The sequence below is a fragment of the Mastigoproctus giganteus genome, chromosome 12, assembly GCF_048544385.1.
Source record: "Mastigoproctus giganteus isolate SK-2022 chromosome 12, ASM4854438v1, whole genome shotgun sequence".
NCBI classification, from domain to species: Eukaryota; Metazoa; Arthropoda; class Arachnida; order Uropygi; family Thelyphonidae; genus Mastigoproctus; species Mastigoproctus giganteus.
In genome coordinates, this window is record NC_143586.1 from 120,845,333 (window position 1) to 120,867,565 (window position 22,233).

General features: G+C 36.6%; 1 protein-coding gene across 1 annotated transcript in view; it reads right to left on the reverse strand.

The window, feature by feature from the left end:
• The window catches only part of LOC150077375 (vitellogenin-6-like), a 146,968-nt gene that overhangs the window by 59,382 nt on the left and 65,353 nt on the right, over window positions 1-22,233 (reverse strand). The window contains exons 21-25 of the mRNA XM_090385879.1: window positions 19,010-19,147; window positions 17,749-17,970; window positions 12,345-12,615; window positions 11,927-12,084; window positions 8,258-8,497 (exon numbers count right to left, since the gene is read on the reverse strand). Coding sequence (XP_090242005.1) covers window positions 8,258-8,497; window positions 11,927-12,084; window positions 12,345-12,615; window positions 17,749-17,970; window positions 19,010-19,147 — 1,029 coding nt within the window. The remainder of the gene's footprint in view (window positions 1-8,257; window positions 8,498-11,926; window positions 12,085-12,344; window positions 12,616-17,748; window positions 17,971-19,009; window positions 19,148-22,233) is intronic.

The window sequence follows — 22,233 nt, forward strand, 5'->3', positions numbered from 1 at the left end:
GATCCGGGTCCATGGGGATTTTTTTTTTTTCCTTTTCTTTTCCCGTTCTTATCGAGTTAGTCGATCTCGGACCGAGGGACTGTCCCCCCCAAAAAAATCGGCTGTAGAACACATAATTACCAACACGTACTTCCGTGAAGAGGGAGTGTTCCTCCCTCTTCGCTGCGAACTTTACCCTTGAGGGAAGGGGATTAGTGGGGAAGCCGCGCCACCATGCACCCTTTTAAGGAGCAGAACTGTTCTGTTAAACAGACATCTTCTGTTCCTTAAAAGAATACAGTGCATGCAATTTCAGCTGCATCAAAAATTAAACATTGAATAATTATGCTGTTCGGCAAAAATCAATTGCTGGGATTTGCACCTGCTGCAAAATATAAAATTCATTACAAAAAAAGAGTTAATGATGTTAATAATTCACATCAAAAAGCACTATTTATGGGCGAACAAATCGCAACTCCAACTGCAATCTCCCGAAAATTCCAACTTTTACGGCGTGTCAAGCGGTCCGTTAGCTCAGCATGAAGACGACACAAATTTTCAATGAGCCTTATATAAACAAAATTTACATATATAGAAACTATGGGACAAGAAAATTCACCATCTCGCACACATCAAATATTCCTTGTATGTATACATAATTTACGTTGCTTAACAAACCCTTGCTTTTTTTCCTTATTATCAAAAATGGAAGGGTTGTGTTACACACAATTTATAAACTCCAACTATTTCTTAGGGAAAGGTGGTTCGGTTCTCTTCCTTTACAGGTTTACACAATCACTTTACATCAGTTGTCTCTTACTTGCTACAAATCACTTATTTCTATCAAACCAATTTCTATTTTCATCACCGTTACATCAGTAGTACTTAACATAAACTAACTCACAAGCATCTTTGTTATTTCCATGTTCTGATACAAGGTAGGATTTTCTTTTTCTCTCAATATTTCTGAAGAAAATATACAGGGTGTCCCAAAAAGGTGTAACCAATTTTAAATGTTTGTAAGAAATGTAATTTTAATGATAAAAACACAAAACCTGCTCTAAATTTGAGAAAAACAGTTGAAGTTTTTACTAACATTCAACATGTGCACCAATTGTCACACGAACAAAGAGGTGTAACCACTTTTAAATGAGCAATACAAACAATAGAAGCGACTGTGAGAGTGGATAATTACCAGGACATGATTGAGCTTTATGTGTATCCTCAATTGGATGAACTGCCAAATGGGGTAATTTTCCAACAGGATGGAGCGCCGCCACATTGGGCTTTGAGTGTGAGGTGGTCTCTTGATGACAAGTTTCCTGGCCGTTGGGATTGGGCGTGATCATCCCATTGCGTAGCCACCTCGTTCACCAGATTTATCCCCTTGTGATTTCTTCTTATGGGGATTCATCAAAGTCACAGTCTACAAGAATCCTCTTGCAGAGGCGCCTCCGTAGCCAGGTGGGCAGGAGCAGCAGTGCGTAGCACACGCTTCTTAATTAGACCGGGGTCTGGGGTTCGAGCCCGTGATCCACGAAATACGGAAAGGTCAGGGAATGACCACCACATATCCCCCGGAGCAATATGGCCTTAGTTGCTAATGCTCCTAAAAACCAAATAACATAACCTGTTGCAGACATCGCAGACTTAAAGCGCAGGATTACAAATGCAATTACCATGATTAAGCCTGACATCCTTGAAAAAACATGGGATTAACTTTATTTATTTTATTTATTTATTTATTTTATTTTTTTTTTTTTTGGTAGTTGTTGGCGCATCGGCTTCTGTGACCATAATGCACCTCCAAAGGTTTTTGCAGTACTTTGATCCAAGCCCGAGGCGGGATTCGAACCCGCGACCTTTGGGTTGCTAGGCAGTCACTTAACCCACCCGGCTAACCTGGTCGGCATTAACTTTATTACCGATTAGATATTGTTCGTGTGACAAGTGGTGCACATGTTGAATGTCAGTAAAAACTTCAACTGTTTTTCTCACATTTTAGGGCAGGTTTTGTGTTTCTATCATTAAAATTACATTTGTTACAAACATTTAAAATTGGTTACATATTTTTGGGACATCCTGTATATATTTTTTTTCCTTTTAGGCATCAACACATTACCTAGAATCTTATCTATTAACGCATTGTCTATAATAATAATATAGGTTACATTCTCTTCTTGCTACGGCTATGATTTATTCTCTTATTAATTCCCTTATATTTTTTCTTCTTTAACCCTTTATTACCCTTACATGATTTCATGGTCATTAACTTATATAAAATCTAACCGAACTTAATTGTACATTACAAAAAGATTTCCTTTGAAAGAAACTATCAACCAATTTCTCACTGAGTTTAGCTTATGAGTCTGAGTTCGTGGTTCAATAAAACTGCAACACACTTAGCCACTACTTTCAATTCTTCTGCACTCCGGTTTTCCTCCGTGGCAGACAGGCTTCTCACATCCGTTTCAAATCTTTTTCGCTGTCGAGACTTCGGGGTTCTTGGACAGGGCACTGCTTCTCATGTAGATTTCCTGACTCACATGTTTACTGGCTCATTCCCAACTGGAGCGGACCTAGACACATCTGTAGATTCTTACACGATTTAAATTCAGAAATACAGCACGCAATTACGTTGCTAGACAGTCCTCCACTTTTACACTAAGTGGACAGAAATCATGGGATACCTACCTAGTAACGGGCATGCATACCTTACGCCCGGGATAGGGCAATCACATGGCAAGGCATCGAGTCCACTAGTTCACTGAAGCGTTCCACGGGTATTTCCATCCATGCTTGCTGCACTACTGTCTATAATTCCGTCACATTCCTGGGTGGAGGATCCAAAGCTCGGACGTGCTTTTCCATGGAATTCCAATAATGCTCCACAGGTTCATGTCCGATGAACAGGGGCTTGTGTAGTTTTGACACGTTTAGTCTAATTCTCACCTTACTATTTTTACCAGCTAAACATTTATCACCTTTAAAAGTCAGTGTCTTGTTCGGCAAACATTGAAAAAATAGATCTGTCTCATCAACGTTGAATGCCTTTGGGCTCGTAGTCCTCCATATTTTTTTTTCAAAACTGTTTCTTTCCAATGGGTACAGTTTTCTTCGATCACCACTCCACTTTCACCAGAAATAACTTTTTCGAGTAAGCCACGGAGCTTTATAAATTTGTGCAGCCAATCAGAACTGTTGTTGTTATTTTGGTTTTAAGGAGCATTAGCAACTAAGGCCGTATTGCTCCGGGATATGCGGTGGTCATTCCCTGACCTTTCCGCATCCTCCGTATTTGGTGGGCACGGGCTCGAACCCCGTCTAATCAAGAAGCGTGTGCTACGCACTGTTGCTCCTGCCCACGGAGGCGCTTCCAATCAGAACTGGTTTGGAATTTTTCATGACCCAGAAAAGATGCGTACTTCGTAACCTTTTCTTTTATCGGCATGTTTTGGTCTCGAATCAACTTCGCCCACTTAAAAACGTCTTCATACAAGCGTAATTTTGCACGCTTCCGACTGGGTCCAGTTTCCTCGAACAGTTTCAGATTCGAAACACGGTTTTTTTTAGAATGGTTGACACACTAGTGGCAGGGATACCAAATTTTAAAGCGATTTCTTTAATGCCTTTACGCTATTAAGCAATCCTACTTTTCCCACTACACTGAAGAATTTTCTCTTAGATATTGTAAGGTTGCTTGAACAGGAGCGAAAACAAAACTGATTTAGGGACCACTTGTACCTACTATGTAAACAGAGATAGTGAAATTTAGTGAAGACGTGAATGACTCATTTCTGCGAAACAACAGATCAATTTCCAGGATAAAGGAAAATCACTCTCTCCTAATTCTCTAAAGTGTTTTCTACTATAAGGGTGCTTATAATAGAAAACAGGTTGACTAGAGCCAATTTCCGCTTCGGGAATATGCCTTAATCTTTGCCAATGGTAATGGACACATAGATAGCAGTTGATCAGCGCGACTTCTCCGTACAGTAGAGGCGGCTGTATAGGATTTACGGGCACCACTAAATTGTTGAATGTTTTAGCTCTTAATTCGTGCCCTTAAGAATTAGTCCCTTTAATTCTTAAAAGCTAAAGGGATTAATTCTTAATCCTTTTAGCTCTTAATTCATGCTCTGTACAGCATTGACTGTATTACCTAAAGGCCGGCCAGAGGTGGGAACAATGCGTACCCAGGTCTCTTGAAATAAGTTCGTTATACGGAAACCATTTTCAATGTAAGAGGAAATCAAAAAATTCGCTGTATGGAAGTTCGTTAAGGAGAGGACCAGCAGTACATATTATATATTGCAAGTCTTTTGTGAGCACGCTTTATTCTGCTTCGTAATTCGGTGATTTTATGTCAACCTGGATGTGTTTTTCATTCTTCTGCTACTTTTTATAATGCAACTTTTCTTTATCGTTGTTTTAAGAAGAAAAAAATATACAGTATACAGGGTGTCCATTGAGCTAAATAAGGCGAATTTCGAAAAATGTTTTAATGGCAATATTATACGTATATATGGGTCTGGAAAAAATAATAATAATTATCAATTTATGAACAATGTAAATACCTATATTTTGTAGAAAAATATACGTATAATCATGCCATTTGGACATTTTTATGAAATTAATCTTATTTAGTCTATGGTAAAATAGGGGTGTCACTATCTGTGATAGTGACACCCCTATTTTACCATAGACAATAGAGTAATCAGAACAAAACGGCCAAGGAGTGACGATTAGATACTAATAGCTAAGAAATATAACATGTGAAAATTTCAACTGTAGTGCAACCACCTGTAGTGCAATTAAAAGAATAGAAAATATAAAGAGGAATTTATGAAGTATGGCTTCGCTTACAGCGTTGTTGATGATGAGCAACGTCCTGTTTGCGTAAATTGCGTTTAGTATGTAGATTAAAAAGACACTTACATACTAAACATTAAGAGCTAATGAAAAAAAAAAAAAAAACAATCCTTTTTCAAAAGACAATGCCGACGCCGTACAGGGTTTGAAATCTTTTGTGAAGAAACATATGGCAGTTCCCCGTAAAGCTTTAATAAATTAAGAGTATCGTTGCAAGTTTCATATTTAATAGGAAAAAATTTGAAATCACTTAACTATTGCTGAATCTCTTGTTCTCCCTTTTTCAATAAAAATGATTTAAATTATGCATGGAGAAAACATGCAACGATTTAAAAACCATTCCTCTATCTTAAGGCTGTCTCGTGGACAACATAAAATTCGATTCATGAAATCTATTGGGAGAAAGTCCAATTTTTGCAATACAGTTAGATGAATCCACAGATATTCCACATTGCTCAACTTATTGTATGTCAGATATTGCTACGAGGGAGATAGTTTGGAGGATTTTCTATTTTGCAAAAGCTTTGGAAGGAAGAACGACAGGCAAGAAGATTTTTGATGTAAATATTTTCTTTCAAACAAATAATCTAACGTGGAACAACTTGTGTTGCAATTTGTACTGATGGTGTGGCTGCATTAACAGGAGATTTAGAAGAGCGAAATAAAGTAAATTCCTCTAAATATAGTTTTGAATCATTGCATTATACATAGGGAAGCATTAGTGGCGAAGGAAATGTAAAATGATTTCCAAGAAGTTTTGAAAGATGCAGTAAGTGTGATCAACTTTATTAAAAGTAGCAGCTTAAATAGCAGACTTTTCACTATACAAATTTTTGTATTTTAACAAAATCGGTTTCGCTTATGAAACGCTTCTTTTATATATGAAAGTGAGGTGGTTGTCCAGTGGTAAAGTGTTGCGACGTCTTTTTAACAAACATGAAGTTTTTTATTTTTATAGGATAAAAATCAGAACCTTGCTCAATTGTTTACAAATCAAAAATGGCTTGGAAAACTTAGTTACTCTGTTGATATATTTGAAAAACTTAATGACTTTAATTTCAGTCTTCAAAGACGGGGAATAAATATATTAATATTCATTGATAAAATAAATGAAAGCATTCAAAAAGAAGCTTAAATTTTGGAAAACTGAATTTGAGCGTAATAATACTGAAACGTTCCCATGTTATTCTGATTTTGTTAATAGCAATAATATTGATATTTTACAATTAAGGGATACCCCACTGCCACCCACCTATCAATGCTAATTAAGAATTTTGCCTTTACTTTTGAAATTTCTTCATGCCCCGAAATTACCATTTAGCAAAAGGAAGATCTTATCGAAATGTCTTATCTTATCAACTTATGAAAAATTTTGGCTTTCTCGTCGACACAAGTATCCAGAATTATCGAAAACGGCGATACAAACATTGCTACCTTTCGGGTCTACATATTTATGTGAGGTTGGTTTCTTTAAATTAACAGCTATAAAAACAAACAGGGTTCCAGATTTGATCCAGAATATGAGATGAGATTAGCAATTTCAAATATTGCGCCAAATATTGACCAAATATTATCGGTTATCAAGGCTCATCCTTCTCATTAATTGTTTTGTTTTGTAATCTTAATTGAAGAATAAGAATTTGATTTGTTGTTTGTGCTGTATTAAATTAAAATATTAAACATTATTTTAACGTGTAAATTAAAAAATAATTTTTTTATTCCTTTCTCGGTACTCGAAAAAAATTTTCTACTACATAATTTATAAAATGCCATTTTTCTTCTCTAAAAATCTGATCATCCTACCTCGGGGTTTGCGTTGCGGGGTAGCGTCAATTTTATATTTAATAAAATTGACGTGCAAGAAATCTAAATTTCTCCAGAGTTCATTATCAATTTACTTGAAATTTTGATTTTATATTATATTACACAACTCGTTATAATTATCCCTTAAGAAGAATGCGAAAATATTTATTCTCTGAAGTTTATTCTTTTATTCTTCTGAAATAAATCGTTTATAATAATATTTATATATTTAATCTAATATATTTTTTTCTCTCTCTCTTTTTAATTTTCTCTCTAATATTTATTCTCTGAAATATCTCATTGGTATTTTCTCTGATATCACATTTTCAGCGTTTTGTTGGTCCCTGGAAAGATTTTAAGATCAATAAAAGCCTCCCCTGTCCACCCCCCGACCATATAAATCTATTTATATGAATGAATGTGAATCAAATCTATTCATATAAATGAATAGCATATTTTGCGTGATGGGATATGAGTATAGTATTTGATCCATCAAATACGCATATCTCATTAGGTCGTGCATCAACCGATTATTAATGTTAATCAATCATTATAAGATACCGAAAGCGTCCCCTTGGATGGAGCAGCGCTAATATCGGCCCAACTTATGAAAAAGGTTTATTTATTTCGAATGCATTTCTAGACAGAATCCTTGGATTTTACTTGCTAATAACATCCGGCCTTCAGACTAACTAACTCGAGATACTGAGGCGGAAATGCACGATTACCGACAGCTGGTCTCGAACCCCGCACTCAGTACAGCCTTGCCCTCTTGCTAACATGGCTACCGGGGCCCATGAACGAGGTGATGAAAAACTATAGACTGATGAGTGACTTTTGTGGTGATTAAGATCATGGATTCGGTGATTAAAGACACGATACAGGACCATATCGATAGGAGTGGTGGTCATTAATGTATCACAGTATGGGTTCGTGAAGGGGAAGTTTGCAGAACTAATCACGATGCAAGAAACAAATTGGACATTATGTTAGCTTCGCTAAAGCTTCTGACATGGTTCCGCACGAAAGGCCTTTATAAAAACTGGAGTAGATTAGAAGTTGGCTAAAAGAGAAGAGGCAGAGTGTGGTCATCAATGGACATGCTTCAAGATAGGGAACAAGTGGAGTCACCCAGGTATCAACGCTGGGGCCCTTCCTATTTATAATCTCCTTAATGACATTGATGAGGGTGTACAGAGCATTCTGTCAAAGTTTTCTGGCGATTTAAGGGGGGGGGGGTGATTAACGACCAGAACCAGCCCCATGTTGCTCCAAAAATGGCGTGGATCGATTGTAGATCAATCTGAAAAGTGTGGCAACTAAACTTTAATGCTTCTAAATCTAGCGCTTGATGTTACTTATAAACTAAGGAGAGAAGAGGAATTCAAATGCTAAATGAGGCAAAACATGTTCTTACCCTCGTGTCTCTGTAAGACGACAGTGATATATGAATTTGGAATACTGTATTCTGGTCTGGAGGCGCCACAAATGAAAAAAAAAAAAAAAGGTTCAAAGAAGAACGACTAAATTTCTTAATTTAAGCTAATTATTTTCGGTAAATTGTAGCTAACTGTTCTCCTTCCCATTTGATGTGCATACATACCTTTACAAATATTTCTTTCCTGCCTAGACTAACAACCACGCCGTAGTAATTCTCAGAGTGAACTGTGTAAAAGATTCCACTGTAATCCACGTAAAACTTCTCTTTTCCTTGGTCGACGTGGTGATAGGGTTCGTTCTCCAAGACGGGAACTTTCTTACCGTTCACCCGAACAATTAAGTCAGAGTCATCGCGAATGGCAAGAATTTCTATCTTCGTGTTGCCCAAGAACATCTTGAGGGCCTGAGGGACGGGAAGAAATAGTTTAATGGATGGAGAAAAATGATATATTTCTATAAACACATTTAGAGATTGACAAATTGAAGAAAATATTCCCTAAAGACAATTCACAACAATAAATATATAGGCTATTTAAACTTTTCCCCTATAATGTGGACATGCCCACATTATAGGGGAAAGGCATTAAGGGGCGGCTCCTAGAACGTCAGTTCAAGTCCGCCTCGTATCTCTGTGAAGAATAGTATCACTACAAATGGGCCAGATGTGTGTGACGTCGGTTTGTGTGTATTATGTGTGTGTTCTGTTCTGACCGCTTGGCTACCCAGAAGCATCAGTCACCTGGACAGATGATTCTGGGTACTCGTCCACACCACGGGAAGGTGGGCCAGTTCCAGTAGATGGGACACCTATGGTCTCAGAGTATGAGACAAAAAAAAAAAAATAAATAAATAAAATAAAATAAAAATAAAAATAAATAAATAAATAAAATAAAAAATATATTTTTTTCCCTTCTCTGGGGCCCACTCCAGAGGAAAAAAATAAATAAAATTAAAAAAAAAAAAAAAAAAAAACCCGAAAGGAAGAGAAAGAAATGAATAAAAATGATTAACTAAGATAACAAAATAATAATAATAATAAAAAACAAAACAAAAAAAAAAAAAAATATATATATATATTTTTCCCTAGAGGGGAATATATATATATTCGCCTATAATAACGATAAAAAGTTGCATTCGTCGATAAAATGAACTATCATCTGTCATCGTTCCGCTATTCCACAGGTCGATGTATGAAGCCTCGCCACCATGCCCTGTCCGTGTACTTCTCTCCGTCGTTGATTTCACTTCAGTTTCCTCCTCTCTTAATGACATCGGTCTTGATCATGTGCTGCCACCTCATTCTTGGTCTCCCCCTTGGTTTTTTGTTCCTTAATTGCAAATCAAACATTCTTCTTGGCAAACGCCTCTCGTTCTTCTTGACCATTTCAAACGGAACCTTTCAATCTTATTGTGGAGTTTTTCAACCTGAATTCTCTCCCTAATCACATCATTCCTGATTTTGTCGCGTCTTGTCTTTCCGACTATGCTCCTCACAAATCTAATTTCTGCCCACTGCATTCTGTTTTCATCCTTTTCCCTCATAGTCCAAGTTTTAGATAATGCATACTTCACAATTGGTACGTAATAGGTCTGATATATAGCCTTCTCACACTTCAATGGTATGTTCCTGTTACAAATCTCTTGTCTGCCTATAGAGGCAGACAAGAGATTTGTAACATTCTCTCCACAAGATGTTCTTCTATCCCTAAGTTTCTCAAAACGGCCCACACTTTCTCTCTCTCTTCACGCTACCAAACGCTTTCTTTATGTTCAAAAATGCAATCCATAATTTTTTTATTGTGTTCATAGCAATTTCTATCAGTTGCCCGATGAAGGAAATTAGATCCACCGTCGATCTGCCAGGCCTAAAGCTATACTGTTCCTTGGCCATCCTACTTTCAATCGTTCCTCTTATGTTCTGCTCTCTCGTACAGCTTACTCACATGTGATTTCAGTGTGATACCTCTATGATTGAAACACTTCTTCCTGATCCCCTTCTTGAACAAAGGGAACAATCAAATCTTCTTTCCAATCCTTCGGCACCTGTCTCTCATCCCAGATCTTGCGGAACATCTGAATGTTCACGCTGTCCCTGCTTCGCCTGTAGAATCTCTCCGTTTATCTCATCTATACCAGCAGATTTACCTGTCTTGATGTATTTCCATGCCTGCTCTACATCATTCCACATCAAGTCTGTCTGGTCTCTTTCCGTATCTTCTCTTTCATCCCCTCTCTTTAATGATCAGCCTGCCTTTGTCCTTTTTTCTTACTGTCCTGGACGTTCAACAGATTTTCAAAATACTTCTTCCTTGTCTCTATTATCTTTTCATCCCTGGTTATTAGATTCTCATTCTCATCCATAAAGTAATTGTTCTGCTCTCCAATTCCTCACCATACCATACAGCATCTTTTTATTACCGTCGATATCTTGTCGGAGAGGTTGACTCTATTCTTCCAACCACAGTCTTCTCTCCTCTTTAGCTATCCTCTTGGCCTCTCTCTCTCTTCACGGTTTCGTATCTCTCTTTATTCTCGTCATTTCTGTTCTTGAAGTAGGTACTGAATGCATTATTCTTCTTTTTCATAGCTTCTCTCGTCCAGGTTTTTTTTTTTTTTTTTTTTTTTTTTTTTTTAGAAGCATTAGCAACTAAGGCCATATTGCTCGGGGAATATGTGGTGCTCATTCCCTTGACCTTTCCGCATCCTCCGTATTTGGTAGTGACGGGCTCGAACCCCGGTCTAATCAAGAAGCGTGTGCTAAGCATTGCTGCTCCTTCCTACCTGGCTACAGAAGCGCCTTCTCGTCCTCTTATTCCACCATGGAGTTTCTTTCCATCTCTTTCTATTGGTTGTCCTTCAGCATACCTGCTCTGTCAGCCCCACTATGCAGTCTAGGAAAACTTTCCATTCTGATTCCACGTTATTCACTACTATTTTTCTGTCCTTTAATATGTTCACACATTCAATTTTTCCTGACAATGTCATAATATTGAGTGTGGCTAGTTTAATATATGTTGTCATCAGACTTGTTGCTGTCACAGACACCACCAATATGATCAGAGGTGACATGTACGAGCTTATTACTTTTGAAGGCAAGAAATTTAAGCTGCCGATCTACCAAACCTATCGCAAAAATTAACTAATTCCAATGAAATATACAATTTATTTGTATATTTTATTTATTAATACACAAAAAAATTGAATGTTCTGCACTTGTATTGTCAATTGGTAATAATCACAAGTTTAAAGACAAAAGCACTATCACTGTAATCATGGGCACCGGCAGGATATTTTGTAAAGTGGTGCGCGCATGTGGGAATACATTTTTTTTTCACCAAATTTGAGAATACACCCAACACCTTATGTTTCAATAAACTAATAAAATTATTAAAAATTGTGCATTATTTCGAAATCCAAAGATGGGGGCACTTGGACCATGCTGCCGTTGCCCATGATTGTAATATTTAAATTATTCCTATAATAAATTTTATTTTAGCAAAATTAAAAACTTTGTTTTCCTTACTTTATTTTCACAAGAGTTAAATTCTTTTGAAATGAAATCCTTACGAAATATTAATCTATTACAATTTCTCTTAAAAGATAAATATTGATAATAAATACTATTAGGACTAGAATATAGAACAAATTAATGTTTTTGTTTCCAAAGACATTAGAAATTCCAGACAGTAGAAATCTGAAATCCATCATTTTCAAGAAATATAAAAAATGCATACACCATATTTATAAACTTTCAGAATATTAATCCAGCCTGCTCCCAAAGCATAAATGCCCGATTAAAAAAACAATATAATCAGTTGCTATACAAACCTACCTCTTGGAATTCTTTATGAGAGATCTTTTTAGATAAGACCATGTAGTTCTCATTCGATGAACAATCTTTAGCGATCACTTTGTAGCAGTCAACCGTTGGCAGAGAATAGGTCACGTTATCAAAGGTACGAACACGACCATTTTCCACGGAACAGTAGGCTACAATAAAAGAAAAAAAAACTAAAAAATCGTGTTCCCTTTGAAATAAATAATTTATCGTTAATTAAATAAATCGTTGCAATTTATTTAGCGATAACGATCGTAAATCATTACGTTATTAACGGTTAATTTCGTTTATCGCACAGTCAAAGTAGCGCCAGAATTTTGTACACAATTAACTACTTCATTTCAATCCACTTAAATTAATTGAAACACTGAATTCATTTTATTATTATTTTCTCATCCCACAACGTACTTACGGTGCCTTAAGTCCTCCAGAGCCGTGTACTGAAAAAGTGGGGCATTAACGGGTTGCCAATAAGGAACGTAAACGTGGGTATAATGAGTGGTCTCACGTGGTTTATATATCTTTAAATCAGCGACTGGGTGTAGCAGTGAGAAGTTGGCTTGGATGTGAATTTTGTTTTCGGGGTTATGCACATCGAAAACGTTATTATCCAAATATGGAAATAGCTGGTGTCTGATATGAGCACTGATTTCATGAGTGTAGTTCTTCAACACCAGAGGGACCTGTGATACAAAAGAAATTTAAAAAAAAGAGAGTTACAACGTCAAAAAGTTGTAAACATATTAAATTCAATATATGAACACGATCGTTTTTAATAACTTTTTAACTGCTATGCACTAATGTAATATCTATATAATATCGGTGAAAATACACCACTGCCATAACCCTTAAACGAAATATCTACGATAGTAATGTAAAAAGGGCATCATTTTATCTGTATATCAATATTGTGCACCTCCTTCTCAACGAGTTGCCATGTATTGCACTACTTCGAATAAGTAACGCGTCACTAAAAGAGAAGACTATTGTTACTTATTCTCGGTGAGCACCACCACCACCCAGACGGCATCAGTTCAAGGCTAGTTGGCTTCTCATCGGTGGGTGGGCAGGTACAGTAGTATTACCAGAAAAGACAATCCAGTTGTGAAGATAATAACATGAAAGATGCCAAAAGGTGTACACGATAATGTTTAAATCAAACTAAATGCATCAAGGCATCATATGTTCAAGAGTATAAATTATCTATATAATATCGATGTAAATACACCATAGATTTAAACATTATCATGTACACCTTTTGGTATCTCTCATTTTGCGGGATTATCTGCACAACTGGATTGTCTTGTCTGCAATACCAGGGTACCTGCCTACCCACCGATGAGGGGCCAACTAGCCTTTAAACGATGCCATCTGGATGGTGCCCACTGAGAATAAATAACAATAGTCTTCTCTCTTAGTGAAGCGTTACTTATTCGAGGTAGTGCAATACATGGCAACTCGTTGTGGAGGTGCACAATGTGAGATACAGATAAAATGATGCCCTTTTTACGCTACTATTGTAGTTTTTTTCGTTTAAGAGTTATCCATGGTGTATTTACACCGATATTATATAGATAATTTATACTCTTGAACATATGATGCCTTGCTGCTTGATTTAAACTAATATAACATATACACTATGAACTACATTATTGCATAAAATATATTACGATGCACTGCCATAAAATTGTAAGCTGAGAGAGTTATATTTCATGCACTATAACTTCGCATAACCCAGGGCAGTTATTGAAAAAAAAATGTAATAACGAAATAGGTTACCCTTGGTGGAAAGAACCATAACAAAATAAAACAATCGCCAAGGATTAATAGTTGTTTAAATTAACTAATTAATCTAATAATTAAATTAATTAATAAATGAACTTTAATCATTTAATTATTAAATTATTTCAATTAAAACTCTCATACAAGTTAATTTTCTACAAACTGCAACAAGTTTCTCTTGTGAGACGCTACCTGCAATCTAGGAGTAATTAAACAGCCTAAATGAAACAAAAGAAAATTGCAAAAGCAAAATAATCATAATTAAATTAACCGGCAGTTAAATTAACCGGATTCACTCCGAGAAGTCGAACATCATACAGCCTTGCACAAGTGATGCAACTGCAGAGGATAAAGCAAGGACTCGTACACGAGCACAAACCTAAGAGCAAATGTCAGTCCACAGTGAAAAATAACGAATGATTTGGCGGAAACAGTAAGTACTGTACTTCGTCAGAGTGGCATTAGCCACTCTGATCGTTTGAGTGTAACTAAAACGATCGTATTTCAGGTTATTTAATTACTGCTTGCCTGCAGGTAGCGCCTCACAAGCATAAATTATTGCAGTTCGCAGCAAATCTCAATGTGATAATCTTTAATTGATTATATGACTTCACTTTATTTCTCCCAAAAACAAAACAAACTGTAATTCTACTCTATAGATAACAGAAGCTGCAAAAATCCCAATTCAGAATTCGCTTTTGCTTAAAATGACTTTATACACTATTCTGTAAAAATAATTTGCCGTTTCTGTCACTTTTCTAACCTTAAGAAATCATTTGAAATTTTCATTGAAACTCAACTTTGCCTTGGTCTGACTTCTTTAACAGTTCAATCAATGTGATAAGGTTATTAAAAATAACGTCAACCCACGATACATATTGCCTTTAACCTAGAACCAGCTCAACAGTGAGCTGATCTTCATCCAGGTCGGTGCGTTACGCAATTTCAAATATGTCAGTTATTTGGAGAAGCATACTCCAAGGCTGCTTCTATTTCTGTTGCCATGAATGGGTTTGCCAAAACAGGAATTTGGCCAGTTGACAGAAATGTATTTCAAGATCACCATTTCTCTCTATCTGTGGTACTCAGCAATCTAATAGAAAGACCTTCTATAGAAGAATGCAGCTTTCTTCACACTGAAACTCATTCCACTCTGAGAGTGGAATGAGTTTCTCACCGGAGTCCCAAAGTCTCAACAAGATATCTAGGCCTATATCTCTTGAGTGTACCAGCAAGAAGCCTAAATTTGATGTGCGCACACCTAAAGAAGTCATGTCTCCAACACCTGCTTCTGTTTTTGCAATGAAGAAAAGAGCACTCAGAGCCTGTCCTTGAACTGACAAGCAGTCCTTATAGCGAAAACCTAAAGGAAAAAACTTAAATATCAACAGGGTCCCATAACTCCGAAGGCCTACTGAAGAACAGCAAGATAATGGTATTGCTTTGTGAAAAGCAAGAGAGGCACAATATGATCCAATGCATGTTGTCTACATGACAACATAAATAGCTACAAGAAAAATGCGCTAGAGTTAAAAAGGGCAAAAAAAAGTACTATTGCTTTGTGTGTAAGCCCATTAAACAATAAAGTATGTTCTGTTTTCTAAGATTTGGCTACTGTATATCTGCATTATATATTCCATTGTATATAAAAAGTAGTATTTTATGATTCCAGAACAATTCAACCTCTGGTCCAAACCAGGTTCCTACATTGGACCACTTCTACAATTTCCAAATACTCAAGTAAGGTTTTATTCTGCGAAGTTTGTTGCATGCTTGGTCCCTCCAGAAATTTGCTCATACTTTGTCTACTCCCCTCTCTAAAGTTGATTGAGATCTGTGAAAGGGAAATTCTCTATTTTTCCTTCGATTGTGTTTTTTTTCTTGATCAGTCTTCTCATTTACACTGATGCCTACGTGATCCAACATATTAATTGCATCTTGACTTAAGTAATGCACTTCTTTGATTTTTTTTCTGACAATTTACTAGTGGATGTAGAAAAGCAGATTGTTTCTGTGAAGAGCTTTTATAACACGGTTGGGATAATATGCATTAGGGCAGGAAAATGTTGTTGTCTTTCAATGCCATCTAGAGCCGGTTTTAATCCATACAATTCGACAGGAAGGATACTAGATATAATATAAATAGTTTTCGAAATTTGAATGCTTAAAATTACCGCTGCCGTGCCTATTAAATTCTTAGTCTTATATCCATCTGTACATACTTGGTATCTGTTATTTTCAGCACTGAGAGAAACATGTAATAAGGTAAGCAGTGGAAGTTGTTGTTTATGCCATTTAGGAAAGAATTGTCTATATTAAGGGAAAAAATGTGTCCAGGAAGGTTCCGAACTTTTGTAAAGATTGATATCTCTTCCACATTCAGCAAGTATATCTCGTAGTCTAATTCCAACTGGCCAATTCTTTCTTGGTTTGTGATCATATCCGAAACACCACTGTGAATCAAATAATATTTTCCAGTTTGGGTGCCTTAGGATCCAATTTTTCAATGAAGAAGAACCAAGAAGTAGTTTCCTTCGAATTTGTAGCTGGATGCTCCATTACTTCCTAAGCTATATAATTGGGAAGGTTCTAAAAGTTTCTAACACAATTCGGAGTGCTTTATGATGGATGGCATCAAATTTATGAATCACACTCTCTCTGGTTGAAACATAGTCTGGCAGATCGGCATCAGTTTCCTCCCTGAAATGATTTCGACAGATGCTAGTAGAAAATATGTTCAGATACTCAGACATGTCCTGAAAAAGTTCTCATCATCATCATCAGTTTTAAAAAATCGTATAATAATGACCGAAGATTCAATGTAGTTGGTTTAATCAACTTTTCCATCTTTTTATTTCTTTTTCTAGAACATTCGAGAATGTTTCGGGACGTTCTAGAAATTTCGACGAAGTTCTCTAGAAACATCTCTACAGGTATACCTATATACGAGTATATAGCTATGAAGAATACAAATGGAATATCTGTGCCGACCTAAAAGTGGTAACTTTGCTGACTGGGTTGCAAGTTGGATACACTAAATACTGCTGCTTTTTATGCGAGAAGGATTGTCACTATAGGGTACAAAATGGCCAGGCTGTTAGAAACTACACCAGGCCAGAAAAATGTAGCACATCCTCCTTTGATGGATAACCTCCAATGCACATCAAACTAGATTTGATAAAAAAAAAATTGTGAAAGCGATGGACAAAAAAAGAAAAAGGATTTTCCTGTTTGAGGCAAAAGTTTCCTCGAATCAGTGAAGCCAAGATAAAAGAGGTAAATTATGGGTCCTTAATTCAAATTGTTCTTGTTTATACTCCGGGACGACCACCAGGTCAGTGGAGTTTACAATAAATCATCAATGCAAACGTTAATCATATTTAGCAGTCACGGACTTGAACTTCGGTTCACTCAAGGAGCGCGTGCTACTGCACTCGTGCTCCTGACCACTCGGCTACGTCAGGCCCTTTGCTATTCCAAGATGAGAAATTCACTTAAAAATTAAATGCTGCAAAAATATGAGCCTGGAAGGCATTCGAAAACGTCTGTCGGAACTTCTTAGGCAATGAGAAATTACAAAATTACAGTGAAACTGGGGACGAGCTAATTTTAGCGTATAGTTGAGATGCAGCATGTTGTTAAAGCATCTCATGAAAGCACTTCCAACGACTATAATGTGCTACACTATCAACTTAACCAACAACACAGAACAGGAAAAAGAATTATAATGAATCACCTTGTCCAAATCTGGCAGCAGGATTGGAATACCTCAGGTAAGGGAAGAACTACATAAGGATTTATTTCCACTGTATCTATGACTTCTCTACCCCCAACCTCTTCCATGGTACAGGCGCCTCCGTAGCCATGTGGGCAGGAGCGGCAGTGCGTAGCAGACGCTTCTTGATTAGACCGGGGTTCGTGACCACCAAATACGGAGGATGCGGAAAGGTCAGGGAATGACCACCGCATATCCCCGGAGCAATATTCAAATAAATATTTGAAATATATGTAAAGCTAAGAAATTTATTACTCACGTTTTGGTACTCTATATCGATGCTGTACTTGCGTAGCTGCGTCAAGAGGTGTGCGTAATAACGACAGAAGAAGCTGAAATAGAAACCCTTCTCGCGCTCTCCTTTACACTTCTGATAATAATAACCATAAGGATTGTGGTTATAGGGAGTCAGGGGTTCCTCTCGACGTCGTTCATATTCTCTTTGTTCCTCTGTCCGCTCAAAATAGCCTTGAATGAAAATCTGAAAGGTGAAAGTGATAATTAAAATCTCCATTAAAAAAAAATTCAATTTTCAGCAACGAAATTGTGTTGTTACTTGAAGAAAAGTTAATTTAAGAAAACCGTAAAAACTATGTTTTGCCTAAAAAAAAAAATAGACAGTTTCTACAATCTGTGAAAATTCTCAGCCCAGGTTGTAAGCCGCTGCTTTAGCACATATAAGTGTACCATTTTTAAATTATTTAATGGTAGACCCGCAAACATCGACTGCCTCAACAGAGGACCACCAGCATGGCCGACCAACTTCAAATCCCACGGCTGTCTCAAATAATCCGCATGAGGAGAACTGTGACCACTATCAAAATGCTGGTTGGCAAGCTCAACTCCCCTGACTTCTGGGATATATGTTGGTGGCATGTTCCACTACCTTCCCTAAGAGCCACCCCTTTTCTTCAGCTACAGCGAAACAGACTGAAGATCAGTGACAGATTTCTACCCGGCCAAGTACTTTATATTCGATATCTATAAAGATATCGGCTGCCGAATGCCCTTGAAAATTCATTTTCTTCATTCCAATCTCAGATTTTTTCCTCAATATTGGAAATTTAATAGACGAGCAAGGACGGACGCTTTCATCAAGATATATCCACGATGGCAGATTACTGCTGGCTTCTTAAGAGGGAAAGTAAAATGGTCTATTAGAAAAACTGAGTGACAAACATTTCTAAGAAAATAGCTTGTATGTAGCACATTGTTTGATTAAAGTATTTTAAAATGAATAAGACTTATTTTTAAGATAGCATATGAATTATTTTATAATATATTTGAAACTGGTTGTTCGTTAACTTGCTAAAATTTCAATATCTCTTTCAATGGAGACGTGATAGAGAGACAATTTTTGTATTTTTTGAAAGAGCGGATCAATTTCGTTTAGAATTTGAAACTTTTGAAAAAGGGGTTACCAATTATTCACAGCTGTTTATTACTCAATATTAACTGAGTTCTAAATATAATTTCTGAGAATGTTTTTCCTGTGAAATTGGTATAAAAAAGCTAAATACCTTTTTATCCTCTCCGCACTCCCGTCCAAAGAGAATCTTCAAGTTGCTATTCACTGGATATTGCAGATTTACGGTGTCTAGCGTTAACAGCTTCATCAAGTTGTATTTGGAGTACTTAAGAAATCCGTTGACACAAACCTTAAAGAAATTTAGCATTATACTTGATTATTTGCAGCCAAAGAGGAAGGATGTAATTGCAAAAATGTTAGATTTGTGTTGAGAGAATAACATTAACTTAAAATATCATAAAGAATTAAAGATAATGTACGCAGTAGTTGCATTTCTATTTCTTAAATTAATTAATTTTTCTTTTCTGTGATTAATGGAAGGGAAAAGTAAATAACTAATTATCGTGTCATTACTAAGTGATTAACTCAAATATATATAAAACTGTTTTCGTTTTACTTTCAGTGAAACAACGCCTCCTGGCTGAATGTAAGGGAGTGCAGACCACACTTATTTGTTCAATAAACTGATTTTAATAATAATTATTCAGATATATCAATATCAGAGTGTTTCTCGCATCCAAAGACTTTATAACCTCGTCACAGTAATTTGCCAAATTATTGAAGCAAGATCTCCCCTTCGCGAAACCACGCGGAGACCCATTTAGGATAAGCCTTAATGCCATATAGTCCTAATTCAATTTATACACCATCAGGCATCTCTCATTTGTGGAGTTATATTTCATTACTGTTTTGCCATCATTATATCACTTGTGTACCCACCCACCCACCCACCGAAGAAAGGCCAAATAGCCCTGAAACGGTGCCGTCTGTATGGTGGTATCCACTGAGAATAAGTAACAATAGTCTTCTCCTTCGGGTGAAGTGTTACTTATTCGAAGTAATGCAATGTCATGGCAACTTGTCGTGAAGGTATTCAGAATATGAGATATGACTTAAACGATGCCGCTCTTGCAAATAATTTGCTAATTTAGGATTAGCTGTGTACTAACATGATGCTTTTGCACTAATTTGTACATAGTCTAACTTTCTCGCAGCTTGAGGCATAAGCCCTAATGCATTATGGTCATTAGTTCCAATAAGTGTAATCATGTGCCCCTTAGTTCCCTTAAAAACTGACAAATAGTTAGTAACATCATCAATTTTTGAATTTCGTAGACATACTCATGTTCTGTCTCGATTATAGAATGCGTTCCCAATTTCTCTAACAACTGAATTACCCACTTAGCATTACCTCACATGAAGCCATAATACTCTTCAGCTGATACCCGATCCTTCGGAACAGCGTTCTCGGCTTATTACTGGGCACTTGAGTAGCTGTCGAGTCACCAAGATTTGTTGTTTCTAGAGCAACCAGTTGCTTGTCTACAGGACTCGATCTCTTTCCATTAGTAAGCCAAATTTTGACTTAAGTTCGTCGTTTTCCCTACACCCGGAGAGCTAAAATATGAGGGACGGGTGAAAAGTTCGTGGCTGAGTATGAATGGGTAGTTGTTGTTTGTTTAATGTATTGGTACAAGGGCTACTAAGGCCATAATGCACTTATGAAAGGGTAGTGATACAGTGTTAAATATTCTGTATTTAATGTATAATACTTCAAATAGTAACCCACTAAGTTTCATGCAGTTTCAATAACATCGTTTTTTAATTACAAGTCCTGAAGTCAACAAAGTTTGGTGAATAAGGAAAGAGGACAAAATCAGTTATCGTGGAAGTCATCCAGTATTTGAAAAAAAGGGAATAACGCCAAAAGCAATTCATGAGGATATGTTAACACTGGAGATGGATGTCCCATCCTATTCCATGGTTAAGAAGTGGCCAGCAGAATTCAAACAAGAGGGGAAAGTCTGGAAGATGACTTACGCTGTGTAAGACTTGCAAGATCCATCACTCTAGAAGTTATTGACACTATTCATGATCCAGTGATGCGTAATTGATGATTGACAGTTAGGTTGCCAGCGTTTTGGTTATCTCATCTAAACGTGTTTCATAATAACAGAGGCTCTCGCTATGAAAAAGGTATCAGCACTATGGGCCTCAAAGTTGTTGACAGCAGATCAAAAACGCACAAGAGTTGTCAAGTCAAATGAACATCTGCATCGTTTTCAAGCAGATCCAGCAAATTTCCTTGCAAGGTTTTTGCAATGGATGATATGTGTCCATCACTTTCAGCCAGAGACAAAACAACAGTCCAAGCAGTGGAAACAACTCTTCTGCTCCCTCCGAAGAAAGTCAAATCGATTTGTTCTGCTGGCTAGGTGATGGCATCGGTTATTTGGGATGCTGATAAAGTATAGTATTTCTAGTGGATTACCTTCAGAAAGGTCACAGAGTCACATTACCCAGACCTTGTAAGGTGTTTTCATAAAGCATCAAAGGCCAAGAAAAAACTCACCAAAGGAGTCAGGACAACACGCCTGCTCACAAGTCTGTCATTGCCGAAATTTATTATGCAATCATTTATTCACCCTATTCAGGATAGTGTGCGAGTTTTACTTTACTAATGGTAACTGTAACTCTCTGTTCCGATTATTTCGTAGCAATTAATGCGGTTTAATTGGTGCTACTCCTACTAATTCTTAATTAATTCTTAACATTAGATTTGTGCTGAAAAAAAGGTAATGCTCGTAGATATTTCTAATGTAATTAAGGATACCTATATATATTAATTTTTTAAATGTGATTTGTGTATGCAATTATTTATGTTACCATTAGAAGCCCACGTTGCCTGCCTGTACCTGGGTGACACTTACTGGTTATGATTTTTGATTCGGCCTTAACAGCTAGGTCATGAAATGTGAATCTTTAGATTTTTACCCAAAGATTCAAATTTCATGATCACCAATCCGAAGGAGAGTGGCTGGTTGCTGGAAAACTAATAATAAGCACTCTCCTACTTCAAGGCATACAGAGTTAAAAAATGAATAAAATAAACTCACTGTTCAGAAATTAACTCATTATTTGCATTAGTGTTGCATGAACTGCAATAGCTCTAACAGTTCAAGCTTGATTATAAAAAATATAATTTCTAATCAAATAATCCAGAACAAATATTAGATTACAGAATAGTTTAGGGCTAAATCCACAGGTTACGTAGGGAGTTAACTGTTCAAGTTAGTGCAATTGCATCATTAAGTATACTTAATCTTTGTGAAGGTATTCACAATATGAGATATACTTAATGATGCCAATTTATAACTACTTAAGTAGTTGGCTACGTACAGAAACGATGCAATTGCACTAACACCAGAACAAATA